Source organism: Cricetulus griseus, chromosome 3 (assembly GCF_003668045.3).
Source record: "Cricetulus griseus strain 17A/GY chromosome 3, alternate assembly CriGri-PICRH-1.0, whole genome shotgun sequence".
Lineage (NCBI taxonomy): Eukaryota > Metazoa > Chordata > Mammalia > Rodentia > Cricetidae > Cricetulus > Cricetulus griseus.
In genome coordinates, this window is record NC_048596.1 from 132,895,246 (window position 1) to 132,918,692 (window position 23,447).

A 23,447-nucleotide genomic window follows, 5' to 3' on the forward strand; every position below is an offset into this window, starting at 1 on the left:
CACTAGGAGTTCCAGTTAAAATGTGTTTGTAGGTATTGGGATCTGACATTTAGGAATGGGGATGGGCTATGAGAGGGTGGTTAAGGGTCTACAGGAGGAAGAAAGCAGGGTGTTTAACCAAGTTCTGCTTAGTACCCTGGCAATAGGGGCAGAGAGTGAGGAAAGGCCATAATAGGTAGTTTGCTACAGAGCTGAGGATGAGACTGGGGGATTGGATTTGGAGAAGAGGATAGAGAAGATCACTTACCTACTTTACTGGTCTACTTGCTTCTCTAGCAGGCTTGGTAGGAGGGTTCCCAGGTAATGCCTTCCGGAGTTGGTGGCTGGGATAACAGGATGAGTAGGAAGGTTGGAGAAGATCTGTGTGGTCTACTAGAGATGGGGACAGAGAGGATGGGGAGGCCACAGTAGGTGGTTAGCTACAGAGTTAGGGATGAGACAGGGATGCTGGATTTAGAGGACAGGATGGAGAGGTGAAGTTCTGCAGTTAGGCCACCTGGTTCCCTGGCCAGGTGTCCTGTGGGTTCACAGGGAGTGCCTGCTCTTGTTTGGGGCTGGAACAATGGAATGAGAAAGGGGAAGGAAGGTTAGAAGAGGAGGTCTGGGTGATCTATTGGAGATGGTGGGGGCAGAAAGGAAGAGGAGTTTACAGTGGGTGGTCTGTTACAGAGCTGGGGGTGAGACTGGGGGATTGGATTTGGAGGAGCTGAGGGAGAAGTGAAGATCTGCAGTTAGGCTACCTGCTTCCCTGGCCAGAATGGCCTTTGGAAAACTCCTTGTTAGTAAAACACAATTATAAAATAATTCCATGCCACTAACTTCTTATATCTCTGTAAGCACTTGAGGCTAGATTAACAACAGCAAGACCAATGTCAGTACAACAGTACATTCTTTTTAGGAATATCCCCATTGGCTAGATCAGGTTAATTTTATACATTGTTATTGCAACAGGACTGCTTACTACCACTGCTTGAAAGAGTCTCAGGCTAGAGAAGGGACCTAGAAGGAGGTGGCTTAACTATATAGCAGGCTCAGGACTCAATATGGGGTCCCAGTCTCCAGGGACTCAGGGAAACAAAATTCCTCAGCTAGAGCAGTTCACTGATACCCAGGTGGCCTACTACAGCTAGTTCTGAATTGATGTGAAAGCTGTTTCTACATCTTATCTTAGAGGGTATTCAAAAACGACAAATAAACGATATGCAAGTGCTGGTAGGAGCAGAAGCCTCCCATCACCAGTTGCTATGGTCCTATGGATTGTTTCATACTGGTGACTACTACAAACGGTTTCAATGGAAATTTTATTTAGCTGTCAGAACTCCCTTTACATCCTTTCTGTTGAGCAGTATCCAGTCAACCTGCTCATCCTACTTTAGCTCATCAGTTGTATTTAGGCACAAAGGTTTTAGCTTTTCTCAACACCAAGTTTTAAGTACTTGAGGTTACTGCTACAGCAAGAAGATGTTGTTGAAAAATGTGTTGAACAGTTTTCATCTTCTGTCAGTTCAAATTAATGTCCTTTCTGTAAATAGTTAGGCATTTTTGGTTTTAGAATTGGTTCCCATCATAAAACAACAGTAAGATACCCTACCTTTAGGGTTAGCACTAGAATGTCCAGTGTCATCAGCCTATGCATGGGCACCAACAGCATAGGCTCTGCCCACAGGGCCTTGGAGATGGTGGCACTGAGCTCTTTGGTATGCTGCATGCAGCCATGCTTACCTCTTCTGCCACCACAGTGTCACTTTTGCTAACAGAGGTACCAAGCAGCTGTACCATAGGCCACACTAGGACTTTGGAGCTGTTTTACAAATATTATACACAGGAAGCAGTGGCACAATAATCATAATACAACAACCACCCAGTGGAAATATAAAAACATTTACAATTGATTTCCATACAAAAATATGCAATTTCCATCAGAAAGTAGTGTTAATAGTACCTGACCTTTCTGTAAGTTAACAAAAACAAAGTTCTTAAAGGAGTTGAAGTAAATGTAAGTGTTGAAAATTACAAAGAAATAAATTCTCAACCCCCAAATAAATCTAGAACAATTTATAGTAGTGGCACAGCAGCTTAATGAAAATGGGGGAATTACTATCAGGCTCCAGTGGGGGTGTGGTCATGTCTCAGGGCCCAGGGCTGCTGTGCAGCCAGGGACTGGAGCTTCCTCACTGCTGACATGTTATTTGTATAAGTTGACAAGAGCCCCTTTTCTATAGGTGACAGATGGCTGGAAGCCTTAGGTTAGCAATGAGCTCTGAACTTCTTAGGAGTCCTTTAAGAACATCTGTTCTGTTAAATACAAAGACATCATTAAACAGTTTGAAAAGGTAAAAAAGTAGAAATGGGTATGCAGCACATATACAGGTCAAACTATCTGGAGAAATTCATTTTAGGAAAAGAAACCAACTAAATCAGCACTTTACTATAAAGTATTTTGAAATGCAAGGTGGTGATTTAAGACACTGCCATTGTCCCCTAGGAAATATCCACCTTTAAATGAGGAAAAGAAGCCCTCCCCACATCAGCACTTGGGAGCTTCGGAACTTGGCCTTGTAAAGCTGACCAGGTTTAGTGTGGTTTGGAACAAGGGCTTCATATGAGCTTCTCAGCCTCTTGGCATTGCCCCCCCCAAACCGGAGGGGGGCATTTCTGTGTATTAAAATGGCAATAATTGGGGAAGTCCTCTTCTCTAGTCTGTGCATGTGTCCAGGTCACGAAGCCCACCAGTTATTTCTAAGGAGGAGTTCTAGCCTATGTCAGCATGCCAGCTGATGTGATCATGGGAGGCCAGAACACTCCCAGCAGCCCCTGGTAGGGGTGTGGCATGCTCCTGTCCATGACTGGGCACCCTCAGCCACAGCCAGAGCTGTGCATCTGATGCCTAGAGAGCCTTTAAGAGATGTACCCCATAGATTGCAGGGTGACTTCCTGAGGGACAAAATTGTGGCTCTGGAGATTACTATCTATTGGTGAAGCTTGTTGGCAAGAAGCTATTCCCAATATGCAGTGGAGTCTGAATGCCCTAACTCTAAAAAGTGGAACTATTTCCCTCTCTTATTCTAGATACTTTGTTACTCTAATCTTTATGTCAAAGGCACTTCTAGGTTTAATTAGCTACAATGAATGCTTTAAAGTTACAGTGCTTTTGAAAAAGTTAGTGTACGGAATTAAAGCAAATCCATGATTCTGAAACACAGTGATCTATGGTCCTAAATGAGGTGAACTAAAATAATGTCTAACCCCAGAACACAAACCCTCATTAGCTAAGTTCAACCAGAGAAAAATATATAGATGCCAACTGAGGCCTGTTGGGAGTTTTATCAGATGACCTGGAAATGCTTTAAATACTAATTTATGAACTTCCCTATCCACCTTCTTTGGGTTGTAATCTGACTATCAGATAACCTTTAACAGGTAGTAGGAAAATAGATGTTGACAAAATCCACACAGCAGAGAAACCTCACTACTGTGATCATATATGTAACAATGGGGAATGTGTCCTGAAAATGACCCAAATGAGCCAGACCCAAAGGGTAGAGGACAAAACCCAAAAGTCACACTGCCCTTAGGATAACTGAAGGCAGCATGATTAGATGAGTTTTAAATATTAGTGCAAATTTCTTACATATAAAATGACCAGTTTTAAGTGCCTAGATTAGCAATTTCAGTTCATAGGGGAAAATATACGACTTTTTACAATATGTTCAGAAAATAACTTTGTTTAGTCTTCATTTGCTAGAGTCTCAGTAGATAACCATATTTTGGCCCCACTTAAAAATTTGCTTAATGGTGTTCCTAAAATGCTTCGTCTGCACAGATTCCCTACAGGGGAAAATGGAAATGAAGAGGAGAGAAACTCTGGTGTCCCCAGGGTGTCGTGTGGACCTGTGGCTCTGAAGTACATCCTGCTTTGGTCCAACTCTGCATAGCAAGCTTCTAGAGGGTCACTTCGATGCTGCCTCAGCATCCTGCCTAGCATGTCCACCTCATCAGCCAGGAGAGAGAGCTTGTGGAAGGCCATGATGGAGCCCCCAAGGTTGATCTGTGCCTCAGGAACCCAGCGGAAATAACACAATTTCCACAGTTTGATGTGTGTTCCAGAGAGACGTGGCAGGATAATGCCATGGAGGTTGACTGGTTTGGAAAACCACTCTTTAAAATACTGATCCACCCCACTGTTCTGGCTGTCAGTGTGCTGCAGTGGCTCTGTCTTCAGTTTCAGGATTAGTGAGTTTCTCCTTGGAAGCAGCTCTTGGTCACTGATGATTCCATTCTTTAGGCATGATGGCATTCCTCTCAGTGTGGAACTGTAGCTTTTCTGCACACAAGACAGATCTTAACATTAATCTACTGGAGCTCCCACTTTTCAAAAGGACAAGTGGTGTAATGTTTCCAGCTAGGGTTAACAGATGTCGGGAGGGGTTCAGCCTTGGAGGACATGGTCCTGCTTTCCCTTATGGGGCATATGCTGGTCTCCTCTGGAACTATGGATTGAGCCTCCAAAGTTATCACCATGTCAGGAGAGTGGAAGGCAAGTATCATTTGCTTTAGTGCATGCTCATAAGAATGTGAGGGTAAGGAAAAAATCTACACTAGCTGATTTCTGGAAAAAATGGACAGGCTAGTGAGAAGTCTGACTCAGAGCCGTTATCTGCCATCTCTTCTGGCGACTAGGCTTCAAGGGCCTGCCTCAATCACCAAGAAAATAGTCAAGATATTATTACATCAGTTAAAAAGGGAAGGCCTCTCAAAATCTGCACTAGCTGCCTCCTGGCAAAGTGCCTTTGTCTAACACTTGTAAAGACACCGTGTCTAAGGACATGGCACTGCACCAGTATGGAGTGGGGTGTCTACTGCTACTGTGCTGCTGTCTGCAGTTTACCTTTGTGCGCTTGAAGGACTTCCTGGAGCCATTCTGCACACAAGGCGTGCTCCTGCCGATGTAGAAGGGGTTGTGGAAAAGGGTCCGGTCCTTTGCTGTGAACTGAAGAGCCCAGTCCCAAACCGAGGGGAATTTCAAGCCCTTTTCATCACCCAGCTGAATATTTTTGCTGATGGCAAACTCCTGTAAGGAAAGCACACGTATGAGAAATACACACCCCCACCTTTTCTCATGCCTGCGCCCTCAGGAGAGTTCGTCACTAGAGCACTCAGCCCTCATGGGAGCAGCAACTCTACTCTGAAAATGATGATGGGATGTGAGTGAGAGAAGCATACTGCCTGCTCAGCATGTTCCCAGCCTTGGGACCAAGGAGGCTTTGCACTCTGGATAATGAAGGTGCTCACTAAGAACAAAACAAAACATTTTCACTAAAATGGTAGCGCAAACCTTAGACTACTGTTGACATCCCGACTTTAGGCATGCGTGTGTACATGTGTGTGCACATGTGCATGCAGTAGACAGACCTGCGCATGAGTCAGTGAAGCAGAAACCCCAGAAGGGTGAGCTCCCAGTAATGAAGGTGCACAACTCATGAGTCGGTAAGACTGCAGGTGCATATCTGAGAAGCCATTTATTTTAGGGACACAGTAAGTTTTCTATACCCCAAGAGCCTCTGGGCTTCAGTTTTACCTTAGGAAATGTTAAATCTTTGTAGGAAGACAGAATAAATCGCACAAGATTTTCTTCTCAAACCTATCAATGTAAAAACTGCCTAACACAGAAACAAGTTTCTCTGGAGTCCTAGGTTCCCCAAAGCAGCAGTGCTGAGCAATCTTGCTGCCTCTGTGTTCTGAGGACTCTCAGATGAGACAAGACCTGCCCCTCCCCATACTCATTCTCTCACTAATCAAGCCAGGTCCCTAATCAGTCAAGGTGCAGTATTCCTCTCTAGGTCGCTCCTCACTCCTAGCTAAAATAGCCTGACTAGTGTTCTTTGTCTCTCATACCTGGACACATGCAGGTGTCACAGCTGACCAAAGGCACTACTGTTTTGTATTAATTTTTTTCACTTATTTTACATACTGACCAGTTTCCCCTCCCCCTCTCCTCTCGTTCCCTACCCCCACCTCCCATCTACTGCCCCTCCCATCCACTTCTTTTCCATCTCCATTCAGAAAGGGGCAGGCCTCCCATGAGAGTCAACAAAGCATGGTGCATCAAGTGAGGCAGGATGAAGCTCTCCCCCTGCATCAAGGCTGGCTGAGTGAGGCAACCCAGCATGGGGAATAGGTTCCCAAAAGCTAGCTCAAGCGCCAGGGACAGGTTCTAATTCTACTGCTAGGAGCTCCACAAACAGATCAAGCTATTCAATTGTCACACACATGCAGAAGGCCCAAGTCAGTCCCATGCATGTCAGCCCAAAGTCCGTGGGTTTCCACACCTCAGGTCAGCTGTCTCTGTGGGTTCTCCTGCCATGACCTTGACCCCCCTTGGCTTGTACAATCCCTCCTCCCTCTCTTCAACTGCACTCCCAGAGCTCAGCCCAGTGCTGTTGATCTCTGCATCTGCTTCCATCAGCTGGATGAAGACTCTCTGATGACAATTAGGGTAGTCACTAACCTAACTACAGGAGAAGGCCAGTTCAGGCACCCTCTCCAGTATTGCTAGGAGTCTTAGCTAGGGTCATCCTTGTGGGTTCCTGGTTCCCTGGCACCAGGTTTCTCCCTAACCCCAAAATGGCCCTCCTATCAAGACATTTCTTTCATTACTCTCCCCCTCCATCAGGCTTCAACCAGCCCAATCTGATCCCTCATGTTCCCATTCCCCCATACCCGCCCCCAGTTTATCCAGGAGATCTCTTCTATTCTCCCTTCCCAGGGAGATCCATATGTTTCCCTCTTGGGCCCTCCTTGTTACCTAACCTCTCTGGGGCTGTGGATTGTAGTCTGGTTATCCTTTGCTTTACATCTAATATTCACTTATGTGTGAGTACATAACATGTTTGTCTTTCTGGGTCTGGGTTTACCTCACTCAGAATGATTTTTTTTTTTCCTAGTTCCTTCCATTTGCTTGCAAATTTCATGATGTCATTTTTTTTTTAACTGCTGAGTAGTACTCCATTGCCAAAGACACTACTTTTACATGATGGACCCATTGTGGTGCTGGGTTTTCAACCCTATTTCTGAGAGAACCACAGACCTAGAATTTTCTAGAACAGGACAGAATTAAGAATTCCTGCTCTGGGGCCACACTACCGAGACTGGAGCCTCAGAGGTAAAGCAGAGGGTCAGAGTGGATGATCCCTCAAACCTACAGAAGCTACCCTTGGCTTCCCTCCACCGTCACTGTAGCATTTCTGAGCTCTTTCCACTGTGGCTTCACATTCGGTGACGCAAAGCAAGAAGGTTCACACCAGTGGTATCGAGGGGTTGGTCTCAAGAATGGCTCCATAGTCTTAGTCCTGAGTCTTCTTCCTCCAGCTCTACGAACTGTCATCACAGATGCAATCTACCCACAGTGGATGCCATGTGACACGAGTATACATGGTAACAGTGTCTGCAGAGAACTTCAGTCTACCTTTGTGTCTAAATTCCCTGCTCCACAACTCCTTCAGAAACAGTTGAAATAGAGCTTTTATTCTACTGGTTTATCAGGAAATAAATGTCTTCAGCTATTGATCACCAACTCAGATGTGCAAGGAGTAACCCAGAAGTCCAAGTGAGGCAGCCGACTCAGTACTGTGAGCCCAGCTATGCAGGAAGCTAAGGCTTAGGATTGCCAGGTCAAGGCCTGTCTAAATAAGTGACAGACATCATCTTGAAATCAGAAGGAAAAATAAAAGATATCGGTGGGGAGGTATTGAGCTAGGGCTATAATTCAGCAGCATGTACAAGGCCCTGTGTTTGATGCTCCACTAAAAAAAAATCCAAAAACTATTTAAGGTAGTTAAAGTAATTGATACCCTTAAACACATTTATTATGAGCAGTTTACAGAGGAAAACAAAATCCTCATTAATAAAAATAAAATTAAATCTTTAATGCATTCTGAAATTATTTTGAAAGGTAAGAATTTTAAGTCACATTTTATTTTAAACATGCAGTTAACTGTACTTTAATTACATTTCAAAGTTGTAAAGGGGGGCAGCACTGGAGAGAGGGCTCAGTGGATAAAACACTGATTATGCAAGCATGAGGAACAGAATTTGGAACCCTAGAGCCCATGTAAAAGCAGGGCAGGATGGGGGCAACGTGAGATCCCAAAACTTGGGAGACACAGAGGATTCCTGTGTCAAGGTGGCTAGCTAGATAACCAGAACGGGCAGCTCCAGGTTCTGTAAAAGACTTGTTTCAAGAAAACAAGGTGGAAAGTGACTGAGGAAGACACCAGACATCAACTTCAGGCCTTCAAATTCACATACACCTGCACACACATGAGGACATGCATACATATACACCAGACACAAAATGTATATGCCTTTACATACAAACAGTAGCTGCAGCCAGCATGTCACTTACTGTGCTCTGCTTCACCCGCTGATGAGGAGAGTTGAACAGGAAGGTGCCGAACAGTGAGATCCGGGTACTGTCACACAGCACTGCTAAGTATGTCTCAGAGAATTCGAAGGCAGCTGGATATTGCTCTAATAGCTGCCACGTGGTATCCAAGAATAGCAAGAATAAAGGAGACTGGCAAATACAGACAGAAAAAGAGATTATTTAATGCTTCCCATTGGTTGTCACATGCATTCCCAGACTTATTAATGATGCTAAAGAGACTAACAAGAAAACACCTAAGCCTCAAACACTTGGCTGAGCTAAACTAAGGCCATATGAACAAATTAAACCTGTCTATGTCAAGACAAACATTTAATTAAAAGTGTAGGGCAGCAATGGTGCACACCTTTAATCCCAGCACTTTGGAGGCAGAGGCAGGTGGGTCTCTGTGAGTTTGAGGCCAGCCTGGTCTACAGAGTGAGTTCCAGGACAGCAGGGCTACACAGAGAAACCCTGTCCAGGAGAAAGAAAGAAAGAAAGAAAGAAAGAAAGAAAGAAAGAAAGAAACTCTTCTTTGCTTGGCAAGCATGGTAATAGCACACTTTGTAGAGAAGCAAACAACGTGTTTAAATATCCTGCAAGTGGTTCTATAGAGCAACACAAAGCCCTCAGTCAAACCTTATAACTTCTGGTTGATCCGAATGTTCACCATCCAGGAATTGCCCAAGTTTCATAAAACTGCTTGGCATCAGCCAGAAGCCATGGTGAGTACTCCCTGGGCAGCAGCTGCAGGCAGCTCATTTGCATGCTCTACCACTAATCAACTTTCTGAAACAACACTGACAGAGCCAACCTGGCTGCCTGGCCCCGGAAGGATTGAAGGGCCTTTTGCAGCTCAAGAGGGAGCCCAGGAAGCCACACAGATATGACAAAGATATTCCTCTCAAAATCTCAGTACCTAGCTGTTATGGCCTATTATCAGGAACTACGAAACTCCAAAGATAATTTAGTTAGCTAGGATATGCTTAGCATTTAATTCTATACAATAGGGGATGGCATATGGCATTTCCATGCATGTATAATGTTACCACCTGCCCTCTTACACTTACCTCCTCCCTCTTCCCTAATAGTAATTCTCCCCACTAAGAGAAAATAGGTGATCTGTCTTCCCAAGTCTGGCTTATTTTGCTTTACCATCATGATCTCCAGCTGTGCTACAGTTCCTTCTGTTTTATAGCACAGTACTATGTCTTATATACATACCCTGGATTTTCCTACCATTCAGTTGTGATAATGGGTACCTAAGCTGACTTCACAATGAACATGGGCAATGCCTTTTGTATGTGACCTTTAACCCTTCTGGTATACAGTAAGGAGTGGCATAGCTGGATCATAAGGTAGTTCTTATTTTAGATTTTTAGAAACCTTGTAAATTTGAATGTAACTGACCCCCATAATCTCATAGGGAGTGGCACTATTGGGTGTGGCTTTGTTGGAGTGGGTATGGCCTTGTGGAGGAAGTGTGTCACTCTGGGGGGGGGGGTGAGCTTTGAGGTTTCCTATGCTCAGGATACTGCCCAGTGTCTGAGACTACTTCCTGATGCCTTCTGCTCAAGATGTAGCCAGCACCATGTCTGCCTGCCTGGCCCCGTGCTCCCTACCATGACGATAATGAACTGAACCTCTGAACTGTAAGCTGCCACCTCAATTAAACATCTTCCTTTATAAGAATTGCCAAGGTCATGGTGTTTCTTCACAGCAATAGAAAACTCTAACTAAGACAAGCCGCCAAACTGATTCCTGTGAGGGCTTCACTAATTTACATTCCCATCAGCACTGTATAAGAGTTGCTTCTACCCACCCCTCGTCCACACAAGCCTGTGTCTGCACTCCCTGTATGCTTTCCTCTAGTATGCTTCAATATTCCTGTATTATAAGGTCTTTGATTCATTTTGAATTGATTTTTTTACAGGCAGAGGAAGGAATCAAGTTCCAGTCTTCTAAATGTAGATAATCGGGTTTTCTCAGAAACCATTTACTAAAGAGACTGTTCTTTCCCTAGTGTGCGGGCGGTTGCATGGCCTTATCTCTTAGTCAGCTGTTTCTTTCCTATTGGTCTATATGTCCTTTTGTGCCAGCCTGATGCTGGCTTTGTTACCTTTGCTCTATAGTATGACTTGAAGTTAGGTATCACACAGTATTGCTAGCATTGCTTCTCTTTTGTTTTTCATTTGTTAAGAATGCTATGTCCTAAAATAGGATCTATTCTGGAGAAAGTTTCATGAGCTGCAGGGAAAAATGTGTAATCTGCAGCTGTTAGGTAAAATACCCTGCAGATGTCCATTAAATACATTTGCTCTGTGATTCAGTTTAATTGTGATGGTTTTGTTTTTATTCTTCTGAATGACGTATTAAATCAGGAGAAGTTGTGTCAGTTGCTTGTCTCATCACTGAACTCAAACACCTGACAAGAAGCCATCTATGGAAGGACAGGTTTGTATTGGCTTACAGTTTGAAAGAGTCTAGTCCACAGTGGAGAAAGCATGGTAGCAGACAAGTATGACAGCTGAGGCAGCTGCTAGCTCACACGTATATGGATCTGGAAGCAGGGAACAGACAGGAAGCAGTGCCTGGCTATGATTCACAAAGCCCAACACTAGCAAGTCACTTCCTATAGTGAGGCTCCACCCAAACATCCCAAACTCTCCTGAGACAGCTATGTTGCTGGACCAAGTGTCCAAACATATGAGCCAATGGTAAACATTCACATTCAGACACAACACTCTGCCAATGGTGTCCACAGGCTCACGGCCAGCTCAGTGAAAAATGCATTAAGTCTCTCTCTAAGTCCCTGTCCCCTAGTCTCACAGCTTGAACATTATTCAAAAGTTTAAAGCCCAGTCTCTTCTGAGACTCCCAGTAAACTTCTACTGGTGATCCCTATGAAATTAAAAAATAAGTTACCTCCAGCATAGACTGGTATAGAGTAAACATTCTCACTCAAAAGGCAGAAATGAAGCAAAGCAAACCAAACAAAAAAACGGTACCAAAGCAAGGTTGAAACAGCAGGGGAAAGTGGCTCTAACCCTGACACTTGGGGTTTGTGATGGGTTATGTGTGCTCATGGGAGTTTTTAGACATCCCTCCAACTCTGACACATACGGCCTCTCTCTTGGGTCAGTTCCATACAGTGCCTGCAGCTTGTTGACATCTCCAATGTCTTGGGGTCCCCACTACAACTTTGGTTTCACCTTCACAGATTCAGGCATAGCACACCTGGGTGTCCACATAGGAAGTGGCTTTTAATAAAAACCAATGGTTTTACCAAAAATTGGTGCAAACCTCCATGTGACATCCACCCCACTCTTTCATTTTACATGCCTGTAACCGTGTGGACAATGCCAAGTTCTCTGACAGCTCCAGGTGTAGAATCTCTTAGAAGATAGCTGTAAGTCAGGTATTTTGGTTATATTTTTGAGTTCCTTGCTACTGATCCTAGGATAGCACTTTCCTAGCTGCCATCTGCCAGCAGGGTGCTCTGAAGGACAGAGGTCCTTCGAAATGAATTTTCATTGGGCGAGGCCTTGCCCCCAAAGCATGTTTCTTACTGTTTCTAAAGTTCAAAGTTTCCCCTTCATGACATTAATCTTTTTAAGAATCACAGCCATTGTGCAGTGACCCTGTCACCAACTTTAATCTGGTTTAAGCTCTTTTCCTATCAAGCGGCACATTTCTGTCTACAAGTTTAATCAGATTCAGACTCTTTCCCTTGCCAGAAGTACTTTTAATATCATCCTGCTCCACTTTCTGACCTCTCTCACTGTAAATCTGGGTAAACAAAGTGAACAGTAACCATTCTGCAGCCTGAATATTTTGCTGTCTTGAAATTTCCTCTGCTGAACCAGTTAGCCCATTCTGTCTCATTCAAGTTTTCAGGACAGGAGTATAGCACAGCTAGACTGTCTGACAGACTACCCCATGAATGGCTTCTAGTACTTGTTCCCTTTTGGAACCCTGTGAGCATGGCCTACATTCTCCATTTCTACACTTCTCTTGTCTTTCCTACTCACACTAGAATAGCCCATTAAGCTGTGTTACGGAGTTCTAGGGTTATGTTATATTGGACCTCCAAACTCTTCAAAGTTCCTTCAGAACACCAGTGGTGGTACATGCCTTTAATCCCAGCACTAGGGAGACAGAGGCAAGTGATCTCTGTGAGTTCAAGACCAGCCTGGTCTACAGAGCAGGTTCCAGGACTCCCAAAGTACATGAGAAGCCCTGTCTCCCTGTCTCAAACCAAAAAAAAAAAAAAAGCAAGCAAGCTGAGCAAACTATGGGAAACAGGCCAATAGGCAGCATTCCTCCATGGTTTCTGCCTTGACTTCCCTCAGTGATCAACTGCTCTCTGGAAGTGTAAGATGATATAAACCCTTTCCTTCCCAAGTTGGTTTTGGTTATGATGTTTATCACAGAAACAGAGAAGCAAACTGGACACTGCTCTGGTATAGGACCCAAGTTTAATTCTCAGTACCAACAACAGGTGGGTTTACAATCACCTATAGATAACTCCAGCTCCAGGAGAGTCTAATGCCCTCTTCTGGCCACCACAGACTCTGTACTCAGGCTCACACACACACACACACACATGCATATATATACATACATAAATACACACACACACACACCCTTTTAAAAGCTGTATTATGATAGCTACAAGTCTTCTTTTTATGTCAAAAGTGCTTGAGGTTCTAAAACCTCCTGTATTTTGATGTCCATCTCCCAAAATTTGGGAAATTTTCTGCTATTATTTTATTCAACAGTCTTTGGCTTATACCTCTTTTCATTCTTCAATGTCCATGAGTTCTAAATTGCTTTTTAAAAATTACATACCCCCAATACTGTATGTGCTATTCCTACTTTCTACTTTCCAAAATTTAATGTTTGAATATCCTAATTTATCTACCATCCCAAAAATCTGTTTCACTTGATATAATCTACTGGTAAAACTTCCAGTGAAGTTTATTTGATTTATTGTTTCATTTCCTAAAGTTCAATTTGATTTGAGACACTTGAATTCCTCTTTCATATCCTGAATTGTCTTTTTAAAATTATACTCAGTTGTTTAATTGTATTGTCTTTTAATACATCCTAGTTTTCAGTCATCTCTTCTTTGATCATTTATTTGAAGTCTTTGTTATCCATGTCGTTATCATTAGATCAGTTGTTGTGGACTTAAGGTTTGGATGGTCAAATTGCCTAGTTTTTTCCTGTATCTTGTGCTCCTACATTAGGATTGAGCATGGGAGTGGATCAGGTTGTTGCCTAGAAACACTGACTATGGTGTTCTTTCAGTTAAAATACTCACTATGGTGCAGACAAACTAGGTTTTGATTTTCTGATAACTGGACTATGTATGTATCTTGGTAACTAAATACCCAACTCAAGTGTCTGAGGCCCAGAGATATGGAGACAAACTGCAAGACAGCATACAGGCAAACAGCTTGAAGTTGCTCTGGTTCTATTCTCTCCGGTCAGGGGTCATCTCTGCCTCCATGGCCATCTTTTTATATTAAATTGGACTCCAATCTATTAGCCTTTAACTAACAAAGCTAGGACATGTTAAATCAATATTAAAAAAATGAACAAAGAGGCCCTTATCGTCTTCACAATGGCAAAATTTTATCCCATGCATATTTGAAAGGTGCTAATTTGGGTCCTGTGAAATGGCTCAGTCTTACCACATGAACATGAAGACCTGAATTTTACCCCAACATCTCATGATAGAAGAGAAATGAATTCTGAAAGTTGTCCTCTGACCTGCACCCAGTCTCTCTCCGTCTCTCTGTGTGTCTCTGTCTCTGTCTATCTCTCTCTCTCACACACACACACTCACACAAATATACTGTTTTAAGAGAAGTCTAGTAAGGTAGTGAGACTGGTTACCTCTTTCTCTGACCTCTTCAAGTGGTTGCATCTGTCTAGGAACTGGTATCCTACCATAACCCACTCCTTCTGTATCAGGCTTTGAAATCCGGTAATTGTCCTGAAATGTGGATCCATCATCACTTGAACAAGGGAAGCTACCAGACAACTCAAGTCTCTTCCTTCTTCCTCTGTCAATAAAATAGAAAGAAAATGATGACCGAGAGAAATCCTGTCTGTAAGTTAGGTAACAACATTATATACTTAAATTGCCTTCAAGATATGTAAGAGAAATTTAGTGGGTTCCAGCAGCTCTCAACTATGAGATCCATGTGAACCAAAAGACATATTAAAGCAAGTAATCAGTGAGTAAAACAAATTACAATATTTTATCCTAATTCATTGCATTACACTGAAGATGTCATTACACTGAAGCACTGACTCTAGACAGACTTCCATATGTCACTATTTGCAGATGCAGTTCATTGCTCACATTTCTTACATCTTAACAGTTTGTAGTACAACATCTTTCTAGAATACATTCTACTACTGTTTTGTCAAGGATATTAAATAAAACACAACCTTTCCACAGACAACGTACTTCACATGGCAATGGCTCAGAAGTGATCAATGGAATGGAATTGTCCCCATCACATGAAAAGGTGGCAAACATTTCCTTCCCGCCCTTTACAGCTATTTTGCTTTTCTTTTCAGATTTTTGCTTTTTGAGACAAGGTCTCAATGTAACCCATACTGGCCTCAGACTTGCAATGAAGCCAAAAGTGGTAATGGTCCTCCTATCTCTGCATCCCAAGTGCTAATATCACAGTTGTGCATCTTGCCACTCACCCATTGTCCTTTTCAATGAGTCTAGAATCACCCTGATTTCAGAGCCAGGCAAAATTATCAACTAACAGCCTTTGAAATTATAGATGTAATAGTCATTAATAAAATATTAACATAACAATTTATTATGAAAATCTATGGATTATTCCCCAGAATGCAGGATTGCTTTAGCATTTAACAATTAATATGCTATTCATAATAATAAAATAATAATAAAAGCCAATAACATTATCTAGAGGCAACTAGCGTCTGACATACTTCTATATGTATTCCTAATAAAAACTCTTAGGAAACTAGGAATTGAAGGGAACCTTATCAGAGGCATCTCTCAAACCCTTACAACTAATATCATCCTTAGTGGTAAAAGACTGAATACTTTCCCCCTAAAATTAGGGATGAGACAAGGATGTCTACTCTCAATACTTCTACAGTATACTGTACAAGAGGCTTGTGTCAGAACAATTCAGCAAGAAAAAGAAATAAAGGGCAACAGTATCAAAAAGATTAAAACTATACCTGTCAACAATGCAATCCCTGTATATTAAAAGTCAAGGATGAAGAATAGATGGCTTAGTTGGTAAATGTGTGCTATGCAGGAACCTGAGTTCAGATCCATGGCACCCACATAAAAAGCTGAGTGGGTGTCTATAAGCCCAGTGCTGGGTAGGTAGAAAGAGGTGGATCCCTAGATCCAGTCACTAGTCCAGTCAAATCTATGAGCTCCAGGTTCAAGGAAAGACACTATGTCAAAAGATGAGGTGGAGAGTGATTGAAAATGACATCTAATGTTAATCTCTGGCCTCCAAACACATGGACACACATAGACATGTGCATACATATACCACATACACACAAGAAAAAAATTTAAAGAATTCAGAAAATAACCATCAGAATAAATAAGATCATAAGAACTCAATGTATAACAATAAGTATACAATAAGCCTGGAAATGAAATTAAGAAAACACTGTAACCACAGAAACATCTAAGAATACCTTAAATGTACTCAGATTTAAGAAATCAGTGTAGACTTGTATAGTCTGGAACCACTGCTGATGAGTGAAGGAAGAACAGAATACATAGGGAGACATTCACTTCACAGTTTGACTGATTCCATACAGTTAGCATTCTCCCTAAACTGATCTATGGGTTCAGAATACTCATATAAACATTACAGGAAGCCTTTTTGTTTTGAACCCTAGAAATTACACAGAAATATAAATAACCCAGAATAGCTAGAACAATTTCAAAGACCAAAATGTATAGTTAATGTCTTACTGAGGAACTACAGCACTCAAGATTCTCTAGTAGTAGCATGAAGAACTAACATAAGCTCAATGGAATAAAATAGTAAAAATAAACTTTTGGCATTTATGAGTGATTTTTCATAAAACACCAAGGCAACTTAATGAAGAAATGAAAGTCTTTTCAACAAATGATGCTGGAGCTATTTAATATCTACATACAAAAGAGATAATTCAACCTCTTACACATTCTGTCTCTCTCTCTTTCTCTCTCTCTCTCTCTCTCTCTTTCTCTCTCTCTGTCACACACACACACACACACACACACACACACACACACACACACACAAATTCATTCAGAACAGATTACAGACTTAAATTCTAAGAGTTAAAACTATAAAGACAAAACACGGGGAAATGTTCTTGTGACATTGAGTTGTCCAACAATTCTTAACTATGACATAAAAACATGATTCATAAAAAATAGATAAGTTATACTTCAAAGTTTTTAATTAGTGTTTCAAAAGACAAAAGAATGGACAGACAGGACACAAAAAGAAAATACAAACCACGTGGGCTTAAAGGAACTTGTATGCAGAACATATACAGGAGTCTTAGAACTCAACAGAAAGAAGAAATGGGTTAGAGAAATGTAAAGGAAAAGTACAATGAACTACTACCACTTCACCTGTGCCTGAGTGATCATAAGACAGATGACAATAATGGTAAGGATGGAGATGAGTCAGCATCCTCATCTGTACTGAGAAGGAAAACGTGGTCCAGCTGTAACTAGTCTGGCAGAAATGAAGATACTTTAAAGAGACACATGTGTCTTCATCTGACTATCAGACCATTGAAACAATGGACCCCAAGGAAACTGGAATTTTTTCACTCCAAGAATCTTAAGCTAGGAGAAGGAAATGATGCTATCAGAAAGTGAGCCTGCTTCATGAGAAGAAACTTCACACAGTTTAACACTTGTCAGACAAAATCCTGCAGGCCAGCTTGCCTATCAATGAACAAGAGGAGCCCTGTCCAAGGTGAAAGGCAAGGGCCAACACCAGAGGTTGTCCCTTGGTTCTCCACACGGGTGACATTGCATGTGTGTGACCACAATCAATCAATCAAACATACAAAAAACCCACAAAACCTTGGCTCTCTATTTACTAAGTTATCAGTATACTCAATGTGTATCAGACCTCAACTAATGGTTTAAAAACTTTAAAAGTGTTAGTGAAACAAGCTCAGTACTTCCAAAGCCTTTTATGCATGGAGAAACTGGGACTCAGTCCCAATAAGATGAGAACACTCACTGTTAAAGAGGAGGGAGGAGAAACTGGGTCGGGATGTAAAATAAATGAAAAAATTTAATTAATTGAAAAAAAAGAGGAGAAAATTATTGGCAATTATATGATCACAAATTATATTTTTAGGGTCACAATTTAGTATGAATCAGTAAGCATTTAAGTTAAAACAGATTTGTCTGAATTAGAAAAATGGCAAGAGGATGCCTTGCCGAAATTAGCATCAAGTATCAGTCCAGTCAGGGATGAACCCACCTCCCAAAAGAGAGTCTGCCTTTCTATTCTGCCAGCAGTGTCTGTGCCAGCTCACACCACCAGTGTGTCGGGTGGTATGGCAGCACTGTGAAAGAACAGCAAGTTACAGTAGTGTAAACAGTCAACAGCCACAGTGGACTGCCCTGGGATTCTCAGGAATTGTTGTAATTACCTTGCAGGACTACAGAGAGACGCTGGCTGTCTAGTATGTACACAAGTTCTGCTGAATGTTGAAGGAAAGCCCTGAAGAGGGAAAAATACTGTTAAATATCAAATTTCTACCATGTATGCATGCCTTTGCCTGATGAGACATCCTATCCACTTGTATAAATATATCTTAAGTGTTTAAAATCAAGCAAAACTCAGTATCCAATATATATATATACATATATATATATATATATATATATATATATATATATATATATATATGCTTTCAATTTTTATGTTGGCATTAACAGGAATGGTTCTTTAGGGAATAATATCAGGGAAATTCATCAACTGTATATGTAAAAAAAAAAAAAAGAGGCTTGGGACTGGAGAGATCACTCAGTGGTTAAGAGCAGTAGCAGCTCTTCCAGAGGACCAGGGTTCAATTCCCAGCACCTACATGACAGCTCACAACTGTCTGAAGTTCCAGTTCCAGGGGATCTGACACCCTCACACAGACATGAAAGCAAGACACCAATGCACATAAAAAAAAATCATAAAAAACTTTTTTAAAAGAGGCTGTTTGGCAGTGGTGGTGCCCACCTGTAATCCCAGGACTCAGGAGGCAGAGGCAGGCAGATCTCTGTGAGTTCAAGGCCAGCCTGGTCTACAAAGCTATACAGAGAAACCCTGTCTCATCGTGGTTGGGGGAGCAAGCTTTAAAAGAGGCTGGTTTACATTAACATTCAAGTAATGGTTGTCCTAGGGCATGGATTAGGGGAAAACTGGGAGAAGGTGGAACTGTGATAGGTACTGATGAGATCTACAGGTTATAGCAATGTTGACTTTCTGGTTTGGATGCTGCACTGCAGTTAGATAAGAAGTTCCCCCGAGGGATGCTAGGCGAAGGGCACATCGCTCTCTATACTATCTTTTACTTCATGTGAGCTTACAATTATTTCAAAATAAAAAGTTAAACAAACCTGACATATTCTAACCACCGAGTACTTTCCAGTGAAGATAGCCATTTCTCTTCAGTTTCTTCAAAGGGCTCTGTAATACATACATAGCGCTGTTACACTCCTGAAGCTTAGTTTTGTATCATCAACACAAGAGTTAAGCAATATCCCACACATATTTAACAATCAGCTTTGAGGAGGCAGTACACATTTTCACTTCATTAAACATTTAGGCAGACATGTTCTGATTCTTGTTTCAAGACAGTGTCTTGCCACAAAGCCCCAGACTGGACTCAAAACTTTGGGTCCTCTTGCTTCATCCTCTCAAATGCTGGGGTCACAGGTATGGGCCACTGCACCAAAGTGGCATGTTACAGTTCTATAAGACAGCAGAAGAAAACACTCCCCCTAGATCCTATCTCCTTCCTGACCTTTTCAAGGAAATCCTGGCAAGTGCAGCGAACTGTGTCCTGAGAGCTGGTAACTCCTGGCTCCCTAGAAAGCGAGGTCTAGACTAGGGCCTGCTTTACAGTGGCTGTGCCAAGTCCCATCTCTCCCCACTTCTCTTAACCTTCACAGCTGCCAGTATGGCCTCTGTGTGCATACAGCCCTGTAGTCAAACACTGCCCTGCCCAGGGTGTACATAACCATTCAAGGCCCCACTCCTGCTAAGTCTCCTACCCCAACAATGCTGGCTCATCCATCATCCACGACCTGACACACAAAAAGTCAGTTCTCCCCGTGCTCAGGAGACACAGGGTTTCTCTCCAAGGGAAACCACTCTACTCCGAAGATGCCTTCATAAAACATCATGCTCAGAGCAGTGTAACCGTCTGGTCTATTTAGATTAGATCACTAAGGTTACACATTCAACACGTGCTGAGCTGAGCCACTAATCTTGAAATCTAAGCTTGTGCACTGAAATCTCAGGAATCTCTGCCTGTAGTAAATGCTTCTTTAAGGTAGTCAGTATCTTTCATGATTCGAGGGACATTTAGAAGGGTTTAGTTTTTTTCCTCTCCAAAACCAAGTTTAGACTCATTTTTCTAGAGGTTGGGTTTCATCTTAGATGTATCTACTATATTTTTAGGGAACATCATTTTTCCTGATAGTTCCCATGTAATTCTTTATTCCCATTCATTATATATGTGTACAAAATAAAAATGTCATTACCATTTACACACAGTTGCTTAAGTTTTACAAATGCCGCTTGTATTTCTTGGATATTGGGCAAGGTCTTATCCAGATCTGACTTATAAACATCACTTCTCTGTGGATGGCTTTTAGTTATCGCATTACAAATCCTAGTAAAAACAAAATCCTTTAGTATCTGCTCATCCATGTCAAGACAGAACATTTACATTCAGAATCATTTTATACTTCCCGAGCTAATTATACAATGGTGTCACCCTATGGGGCCTAGTGGGGAAGACAGGCAGTAATCGGACCTCCATCACATATAAATCAAATGGAAATGCCTAACAGCGAGGCCTGACCTCCTTATAAGGTGCCTCAGAAATGAGAGAAGGATAAGGGCCAAGTCAGTGGGGTACAGAGTGTTCAGGAGGAGCATGAAGAAGATGACCCAGGAGAGAAGAGCCCTGTTACATGTCTGTCAGGACAGTGAATGACAGTGAAAAGGCCTGGTAATTTTCAGGTGGCTGGAGCCAATGAAATGTGACACAGAAAGAGAAAATGATGGCACCAGTAACACCCTAGGGGTAAAGCTAGGGAGACAATGTGGGTTTATTAAGATTTCTGAAAAACCAAGTGTCAAAATCACAAGGGGCTACCGCTGGAGAAAGGAAAAGAAGAAGGCATCAGGCTGGGGAAGTTTGGTGGCCATATCCTTGAGTTCAGCTTTAGACACAAAGTTTGAAGGGCCTTGAAGATGTCCACATGGAAGATGTCAAGCTAGAGATAATATTAATGTGTTGTCTACTAAAGCCATGGCCCTCAGTGGCCTTTCATAGAAAGGAACACAGATCAGAAGGAGGAAGGGGCCTTAGACCTCAGATGATGTTTAGAGAGACAGGACAGTCTGTGGATGGCACAGGGCAGCAAGAACAAGGGCAGCAGTTGAGGACCCAGGGCATTGAGAACTGTGGTCCACAGTGGGAACCCAGGTCAACTGTGAGCCTGAGGCTATGAGTGAAATAGAGAGAAGCTTCCTGCTAGTCAAGGGAGGTTACTGCTGACTTTAGCAGACATTGCCAAACTTGTTTGTGCAAACCCATTAAAACCATTTTCTGAACTATTCTGACTTCATAAACCTAAATAAGACACATGAAACTGAAAGAAGTTTGATTTGTCCTCAAGTGTCTCAAGTAGAAATCACAGTACTCTGAAAGTATGTTAAAGACAAGTGTTTTATCAAACAAAGATGAATTTAGTATACTCATTCTTTTCAGAACAGTAGTCCTTGTATAGGATGTGTGGTAATACCAACTATTTCCAATTAGCAAGGGATTGACTGCTCTTGTTTACGATTCCAAGTGCACTGACCACCACACTTCCTTACCTCTGGTCAATCTTCCTCTGCTGCAGCACATCTTTGATGAGGGCCATTCGCACAAGAGCACTGCCGTTAGAGTGGCTCCAGCACCAGAACTAGGAGACAGGCAGAATCCTCACTTAACTGGACAGAAACAGTGGGCATTATCATCAATGACATCCAATAGAAGTCACTTACTGGCATCCTTCTTCCAACAAAAGAAGGGGAAAAGATCTTCAGGTCTTGGTCTGCTAATGAACTTGGTACGACAAAGTATTCTGGAAGGCTAGATGGGAGATAAAAAGGTCACACGTGAGTCCTGTCTCAGTATGTTCACTGCAGCTCTATTCACAATAGCTCAGCCTCAGTTAGAAAATGCCCCACCAGATGGGCCTGTAGGACATTTTCTTAATTGAAGAGTGATGTAGGAGAACCCACTCACTGTAGGAGGTGCCACTCCTGGGATGGTAGTCCTGGATGCTATAAGAAAGCAGACTGAGGGTTGGAGAGATAGCTCAGTGGCTAAGAGCACTGGTTGCTCTTCCAGAGGTTCTGAGTTCAATTCCCAGCAATCACATGGTAGTTCACAATCATCTATAATAAGATCTGGGGGGGCTCTTCTGGCCTGCAGGCATACATGCAGGCAGAACACTGAATGAATGAATGAATGAATGAATGACAAATGAATAAAGGAGGAAGGGAGGGAGAGAGAGAAGGAAGGGAGGGAGAGAGAGGGAGGGAGGAGGGAGGAGGAGAGGGAGGGAGGGAGGGAGGGAGGGAGGGAGGAAGAATAGACTAAGCAAACTTGCATGAGGAGTAAGCCAGCAAGCCTCTGGCTCCAGATTCTTGCCCTGTTTGAGTACTTGCTCTGACTTTCTTCAAGGATGAACTGTGATGTGGAAGTGTAAGCAAAATAAACCCTTTCTTCCCAAGTTGCTTATGGTCATGGTGTTTCATCACAGCAGTAGTAACTGTAAGATACTGCTCATCAGCCATGACTAGATAATTAAGATGTGGTCTATATGCACAGTTGAATTTTATTCAGCAGTAAGGAAAATGAAACCATGACTGACATTCGCATAAAAATGATGGAGCTGGAAATCATTCTGTTAAATGACACAAGCCAGACTTAAAAAGACAAATACTACATTTTCCTTCATATGTTGAACCTAGATTTAAATTTATGAGGGGTGTGTATATTTGTGAAGGTCATAAAACTAGGAAGGGGACCATGAGAGGGGAGGAAAGATTTTATGGAAGTAGGGAAGAGGGAAAAGGTAACGGCACACATCTGCCATGAAAGCAGGATGGTTCTTGTGGGAAGAGACCATCAAGGGAGGACAGAAGGAACAGGAGAGCTGGGGATAAAACAGAACAAAATATAATGGCACATATGCAAGAAAATAACATTATGAAGCCCATTATTTTTAAATTAAGAACTTAATTTCAAAAAGGAGCTGGAAAATGACTCAGTTGGTAACCCTTCTGAGGACCTGAGTTTGACTCCAGAACCCATGTACAAAGCTGGCATGGTGGCATCGCTTCCATTCCCCAGGATAGGGAGGCAGAGAAAAGTAGATTCCTGAAGCTCCCTAGCCAGCCAGCCTAGCCTAAGCCACTAACACACCCTATCTTAAAATAAAATGGTGCCCGCAGCTGTTCTCTGCTCTCCACATGCACACATATACCCCACCACCACAACTGATTTCTAAAAAAGGAAGAAAAGTCCCATACTTAAAACACAATGGTGTGCTCTGTGGACCCCATAAATGTGTGAAACACATTTATCTCCTCTTAACATGTACCCCACTTAGTTGGATGGCATCATGGGAAGGCACTGATAATCCTATCCATCTCAGGGTATATGTATGATGTGGTCAATTCTCATAAAA

General features: G+C 42.3%; 1 protein-coding gene across 4 annotated transcripts in view; it reads right to left on the reverse strand.

Annotated features, from left to right (window-relative positions):
• Nucleotides 1–1,282: 1,282 nt before the first annotated feature.
• Mtmr10 (myotubularin related protein 10) overlaps nt 1,283–23,447 on the reverse strand; it is a 63,504-nt gene continuing 41,339 nt past the window's right edge. For all 4 annotated transcript variants that reach the window (XM_027408071.2, XM_027408072.2, XM_027408073.2 and 1 more), the window contains 9 exons: nt 21,754–21,841; nt 21,583–21,671; nt 20,235–20,365; nt 19,086–19,155; nt 18,125–18,195; nt 14,327–14,496; nt 8,405–8,575; nt 4,889–5,071; nt 1,283–4,324 (listed from right to left, as the gene is read on the reverse strand). In XM_027408071.2, coding sequence (XP_027263872.1) covers nt 3,728–4,324; nt 4,889–5,071; nt 8,405–8,575; nt 14,327–14,496; nt 18,125–18,195; nt 19,086–19,155; nt 20,235–20,365; nt 21,583–21,671; nt 21,754–21,841 — 1,570 coding nt within the window. In that variant the 3' untranslated portion in view covers nt 1,283–3,727. The remainder of the gene's footprint in view (nt 4,325–4,888; nt 5,072–8,404; nt 8,576–14,326; nt 14,497–18,124; nt 18,196–19,085; nt 19,156–20,234; nt 20,366–21,582; nt 21,672–21,753; nt 21,842–23,447) is intronic.